The sequence below is a fragment of the Lepus europaeus genome, chromosome 7, assembly GCF_033115175.1.
Source record: "Lepus europaeus isolate LE1 chromosome 7, mLepTim1.pri, whole genome shotgun sequence".
NCBI classification, from domain to species: domain Eukaryota; kingdom Metazoa; phylum Chordata; class Mammalia; order Lagomorpha; family Leporidae; genus Lepus; species Lepus europaeus.
In genome coordinates, this window is record NC_084833.1 from 15291666 (window position 1) to 15298505 (window position 6840).

The 6840-nt window shown below is 37.5% G+C and overlaps 1 protein-coding gene across 1 annotated transcript; it reads right to left on the bottom strand.

Moving 5' to 3' along the window:
• Positions 1–5056: 5056 nt before the first annotated feature.
• Positions 5057–5995, bottom strand: LOC133764259 (olfactory receptor 8K3-like). Its single transcript, XM_062197932.1, has one exon. It carries the CDS (start codon positions 5993–5995, stop codon positions 5057–5059), a length of 939 nt encoding a protein of 312 aa, XP_062053916.1.
• Positions 5996–6840: the final 845 nt, after the last annotated feature.

The following is a 6840-nucleotide window of genomic DNA, read 5'->3' on the forward strand; positions in this document are numbered from 1 at the left end:
CATTAACAATAGTCATTTCATCCTCTGTTCTTCATATGTTTTAATTCTGCTTTCTCTCAGTCTTCCAAACTTCTTAGGATAGCAATGATTGGTTACAATGGAATCACCAGTGCTCTTTTCATTTTCAACATGTTCCTGATTTTGCTTCCTCCTCTCCAAAGTTTCTTACTAGTCTGCTCAAAATACCATCTTCATCCACTTCTGGTGGCTTTGTATTTGATAAGTCACTGGTACAAAATGAATTCATTACCTTCTATTTCTATGTGATAATGTATTTATTGATGAATTATATCTTTCTCGAATTCATTTTCTGCATTTAATACTATTCTAAATAGTCACTGTTTCTTATTTATTTATTTATTTATTTTAAATATTTCATTTGTAAGTGAAGACACAAAATGTGATTCTTTTATATTGGATACATTGTGTAGTGAATAGCAGTCCAATTAATATATCCATCACAATAGATGTCTCTTTTGAGTGTGTTTGTGTGTTGTGAGAATACTCAAAATATTTTCTCTAGTCAACTCAAACAAAACAGTATTACTGACTTTAGTCACCATACTCTACATTAGGTACCCACTGACTCACATTTGATGAGGACAGAATGGGATTAGACTAGGTATATTTGAGCAAATTTTTGTGAACAAGTATCTCAGCTAAACAACATACATCAAGTGTAATTCCAAAATATGCCAGCGAAAAATATGAAGCCTAGGGCAGAAGGAAGGGGCTATACATACAGAAACAACACAGACATTGGGATGCTTTTCTTTTTGCACTGTTATCAATGTATTATAGAGACAATCATATATTTCAATACTTGCTTATATTATGATATCCAGATTTAATCATGAAAACATTGTTACTCATAAACAGATAATTAAAGCTATTTATCATAGTTTCATATACTACAACATTAAATTACAATTAAGGTTAAAGCACGCCTATAGTACATATAAAGAAGTTCTCCCTATACATTATATGCAATTATTTCTCTATGAAAAAGTCTCTTTACGATTAACATCTAAATTATCCATCTTTAGAAGTCACTACTCAGGGGCTTATTACATTCTAAAAATAATCAAATAATTCAATCAGGACTGGACAACGTAGTTTTATTTATATTTATAAAAATATGACAATGCAATTCTACATGAACTAGTCCTTAAGTAACAGCATATTATGATAAATCCTTTCTATAGAAAGATTTCATAAGCTAAGTTGTGTATTACGCTATATGCAAAAAACAGTTAAGGAAGCAAGAAATGCAGATGCATTTCAATGAATTCCACTGATTACAAATAACTAGACAGACCAAGATTTCTTTACTAATTGTTCTTTTTTTTTCTGATGGTCACTTACATAGTTTTAATCCTATAGCTTAGCAAGGAAAGATCATTCACTGAAGTCAATAAACATACCTGGCATTTCAATCAAATTATGTCCATATACTCAGCTGAATCAGTTAGAGGTAAAGCCTAAAATTATTAGGTGAACTTTTTTAAAAGTAAATTTTGGGGGTAACAAACTTCATCTTGCACACCAAAGTCATTGCCCACATAAGACAAAGTCAGAGCTTGTATATTTGTATTTGTTCCTCTTGTAACTTGTAAAACACTAATATAGTTCAATATTAAAAGAAAGCAAGCGATAGCAAAGAGCAATGATACTATGACCTTAGTCTTCCAGTTACTCATTGCTGCATTGTTCACTAAGCCCATTAAGAAGACTAACAACAAATACGATCTCTGGGAGGATGTTCAACATCCTCAAACCTTTCTCGATTATAATGGCATTATATTTCTTGGTTTGAATCAGAATCCATCAATTCTATCTGATCCATTTCCTCTGTCACTTCTACTTCCTTCCTCTCAGGGAGTTTTTTTTTTTTTTTCTTTTTTTTTTTTAACTTTTATTTAATGAATATAAATTTCCAGTGTACAGCTTATGGATTACAATGGCTTCCCCCCCCCCATAACTTCCCTCCCACCCGCAACCCTCCCCCCTCCCGCTCCCTCTCCCCTTCCATTTGCATCAAGATTCATTTTCAATTCTCTTTATATACAGAAGATCAATTTAGTATAAAGATTTCAACAGTTTGCACCCACATAGAAACACAAAGTGAAACATACTGTTTGAGTACTAGTTATAGCATTAAATCAAAATGTACAGCACATTAAGGACAGAGATCCCACATGAGGAGCAAGTGCACAGTGGCTCCTGTTGTTGACCCAACAAATTGACACTCTAGTTTATGGCGCCAGTAACCATCTTAGGCTGTCGTCATGAGTTGCCAAGGCTATGGAAGCCTTCCAAGTTTGCCGACTCTGATCATATTTAGACAAGGTCATAAAAGACAGAGTGAGGATAGTAACCAATGATCCTAAGAGTGGCATTTACCAGGTTTGAACAATTATACAGCATTAAGTGGGGAAGAGGACCATCAGTACACACATGTTGGGAGTAGAGCCATTGGTGGTAGAGTAGAGGTTATGATTACAAAGGAATGAGGCCCAAGTGCACTAGACAGGGCCTAGAACAAAGGACAGAGTCATTATTAGAGAAGCTAAGAAAGGTGCTGTCTAAGCTACAATTAAGTTTTCTGATTGAGAGGCAAATAGAACCTGACAGAAGCGGCTTGATAATAATCTGGTGGGCTTTAGGCCTTGTAAATTCAGAGGCCCAGACCTATGTATCTCTTCACATGGGGTATATCCTAAGGGAGGTGTGAACCTCCTAGGGGAAGGCACTCTGTTGACTTTCATTACTTGGCTGGCCTGGGAGGAGAGCTGGCCTGGTAAAGGCAGGTGGCATCTCTAACAAGAAATTTACAGTTCTGCCTGCAATGTTGCTGACCCTACTTGACCATCCCCTCAGCTGCAGTGGTCACTTTGGAAGTTGGGCTGAGTGAAGGGCTTTTCAGCTTAGAGCCAATAAGATCTGTGGCTCTGACCTGGGCATCCTTCGACTCCAGGGCAGGTCCATTTCCAGTGATCCAACTCTTGGCAGAGCTGCCAGGGCTCTTCACAAGCTGACTTCTGCTGAAGCCCAGGCTTACCACATTGAAAGCCACTGCAGTGGACTGGTCTGTTGGGTCTCCTTGAGGGCAGATCACTGTACAGATCAGCCATTAATAGGCCTGCCACCCATTGCTTCTGATGCCGAGCTTTCCTTTCCTCCTGGTTTGTGTTAAAGCAGACCAGAGGATGCAAGTCAAGGGAGTGCCCGTTTCCCATCTCTAATCTTCGGTGGCCTGAACTACAAGTCTATAGTCACAGGCATGTTCTGTAGTAGTTTTTCTAAGGTAGACAATGCCCATGAGGAAAATTATATTCTCACTTTAAAACTTTCTTTCCCTTTGGTCTGAAAGGGAGGTTTTTTCTACTTACTGTATACTTCGCTGATGGCGAAGTGAATCTAGCTATGAGATTATTATTTGAGTTCTTATTTTGGCTATGCTATTGCAGAAAAATGTTAGCCATCTCTTTTATAAGGTCTAAAGATTAAATTGTGCATCCTACAGATTCCTTCATAATAGAATTAGTTTCCTACCTTGAAGAGAATAGAGAAATGAAAGAACAAGTTGGGCTTAGAATAGAGAAATGAGGGAGCAAGTCCTAGATCGCTTGCTGACAATAGCAATATCACATGAATACTTAGCAAACCGTTTCAACCATTAGATAACAACTTAAGAAAACATTTACCAGAAGGTCCAATGCCTTCTATAAATTTTAAGAATCATGTATTTGAAAACACCTCTTAAATATCTAACATGGTGTAGTTTGTTTAGCCAGTAAACTGAAGCACAACCATCTAAAATGTTTTTAGTTTCTTTCTACCAACAAGTCTAAAACATATGATACACAGATTCAGGTCCCACAAATTAAAATGTATCTTTGATTGATTTTAGCAGCTTAAATTTATGGACAATCTTATCTATAAGCCATTTAAAATAAAACTCTTAATAAAATTTTCCCATGTGGACATACAATATGTACACACATATAATATAGCATAATAGACCAATATAGCAATTTTAATAATAGCTTTTAAAATCTTTAACTCTTTTTGTAGATTGCCAATTGATTTGAATTGCTTTTTCTTTTTAGTAACCTCAGTTAACCATACTTTCTCTCAGTTGGTACTGTTAATACATTATTGGCTTCATCTGTTTACAGAGCCATCCCAAAGTACTGAATACAATAGAAGTGGCTGGAAAAAGTCCATAGGAACCTATAGGAGGACAGCTAAACACAGACCCAACAAGGCTTTAGTTTTATGAGCAGCAGATCATATATAACTGTGGATGACAAAAGACTTTAAGTCGCCATGTTTAAAATTATAAACTCATCAACCAACAAGAGGCACTTGCTTACTTCACAGTATTTTTGAAAGCACCTGTAGGATTTTACTTATTTATTTTAAAGGCAGAGTTACAGAGAGGCAGAGGCAGACATAGAGGAAGGTCTTCAATCTGCTGGTTCACTCCCCAAATGACCACAATGACTGGAGCTGCATCAGTCTGAAACCAAGAACCAGGAGCTGCTTCTGCATCTCCTACCTGCATGTGCAGGGGCCCAAGGACTTGGGCCATCCTCTATTGCTTTCCCAGGCCATAGCAGAGAGCTGTATCGGAAGTGGAACAGCTGGGACTCGAACCAGCCCCTATATGGGATGCTGGCACTGTGGGCGGCAGCTTTACCCATTATGCCACAGAGTTAGCCCCTTGGGGAATTTTTAACAGATAGAGTTTAACAGGAGAGAACAACGAATTCCCAGGAAAGTTTACCTTTTGGCCCATTTACACCAAACACATTCTGCTGTAGTATAAAAACCTATTATGTGTTTAATCCACTGACCCCCCCTTAAGGAGGTCAAAATTTTTTCCTGGTTTTATTTAACTAAATTAGTTTTAGAAACTAGAAGTGCCTGGATTCTCTGGAAACACAGAAATGTAGCTGAATGTTTTTTATAATTGCCATTTATTCTGGATGCACATGGAGTAAAGTGTATTTGCAGGACTAATGTTAAGGAACCATAAAATGGATAATTATTAAGAGAAAATGTTGCGTATATTTTTCCATACCCCTTGTAGGGAAATTTTTACATCTTTGTTCCTCAAGCTATAAATCAAGGGATTCAACATGGGAATAACAAGTGTGTAAAATATAGAAGCCATTTTATCAGTTTCAAAGGAATGGCTGGACTTGGGCTGCACATACATAAATATCAAAGTCCCATAGAATACTGTGACCACTGTCAGGTGGGATCCACAGGTGGATAAAGCTTTTTGCCTGCCCTCAGTGGACTTCATTCTGAAAATGGCTATAAGAATAAGCAGATAAGAGAACAAAATTATCAGAAGGGAGGAAACCAAATTAAATCCTGCTGAAATTAAAATTATCAATTCAATTTCATGTGTATTTGAGCAGAGCAAAGATATCAAGGGGAAGCTGTCACAGTAATGACTGATGATCTTGTTGTCACAGAAGGTTAAAGTAAAAATTTTTGTAGTGATTAGAAGAGAAATAAGCACACTGTAGAGATAGGGGATTGCCACCAGTATGCAGCATACCCCTTGTGACATGATGACTGTGTAGAGCAGAGGGTTACAGATGGCCACATAACGGTCATAGGACATTGCCGACAGAATAAAAAGCTCACTAATAATGAACACAAGAAAGAAAGAGAGCTGTGTAGCACAAAAGTAATAAGATATTGTATTCTGATCCATGACAAAGTTTACTAACATTTTGGGTCCCACAGCTGTAGAATAACCAAGATCTGTAATAGCCAGGTGTCTGAGAAAAAAGTACATGGGAGTGTGCAGCCTGGAGTCCATCTTGGTCAGGATGATCATGCCCAGGTTGCCCACCAATAAGAGCAGATAGATGATGAGGAACAACACAAAGAGTGGAGCCTGCAGCTCCGGGCGATCTGTGACTCCCATCAAAATGAATTCCTTCACCACTGTGATGTTGTGTTTTTTCATCCAAGGTGATCAGAAAATCTAGAATAGATAACAACATCATCATAACCAATCACTTTTCTGTATTGTCATTTTGGAGATTTCTGATATTTGAAAATTAATCTCATACAAATACATAAGGGTGTGTGTGTGTGTGTGCTTGTGTACATAATTTGAATTAAGGGATAGTGATGCTAAGTTGGGTTTGTCACTTCTAGTGCTCTGTACATATTGTTTATCACACTTAGATGCTGGTTAGAGGTCAGTTAGAGTGCTAAGCATCCTACTATATCCATAAGTACATAACAATAAATACTGTATCATGCAAAGTTAAAGGGATTTTCATGATGAACTACAAACAACTTAGGAGAAAAAGAGGTTATTGGTGTTGATTTAGACAATGAAAATTCATAAGAAAACTCCTTTTAGAGAAAGAGAAACTGTAGACAAAAGAATAAGATCGTGGTCGGTGCTATGAAATAGAAAGATAAGCCTCCACCTGCAGTGTCAGCATCCCACATGGGCACTGGTTCAAGGCCTGACTGCACCACTTCCGATTCAGCTAATGCACCTGGGGAAGCAGCAGAATACGGCCCAAGGGCTTGGAACCCTGCAACCACACGGGAGACCTGGAAAAAGCTCCTGGCTTCAGCCAGGCCCATTTTTGCCTCAAGTGGTCATTTGTGGTCTGAACCAATAGATGGAAGATCTCTCTCTCCTTCTCTTTCTGAATCTCTGCCTTTCGAAAAATAAATGTATCTTTTAAAAACAATAATACATAGATTGAAAATCACCATGTTATGCATTATCATGGATATAAAATCACATAAAGATGAAATACACATGGATTCCTAGTTGAGATTTGATTT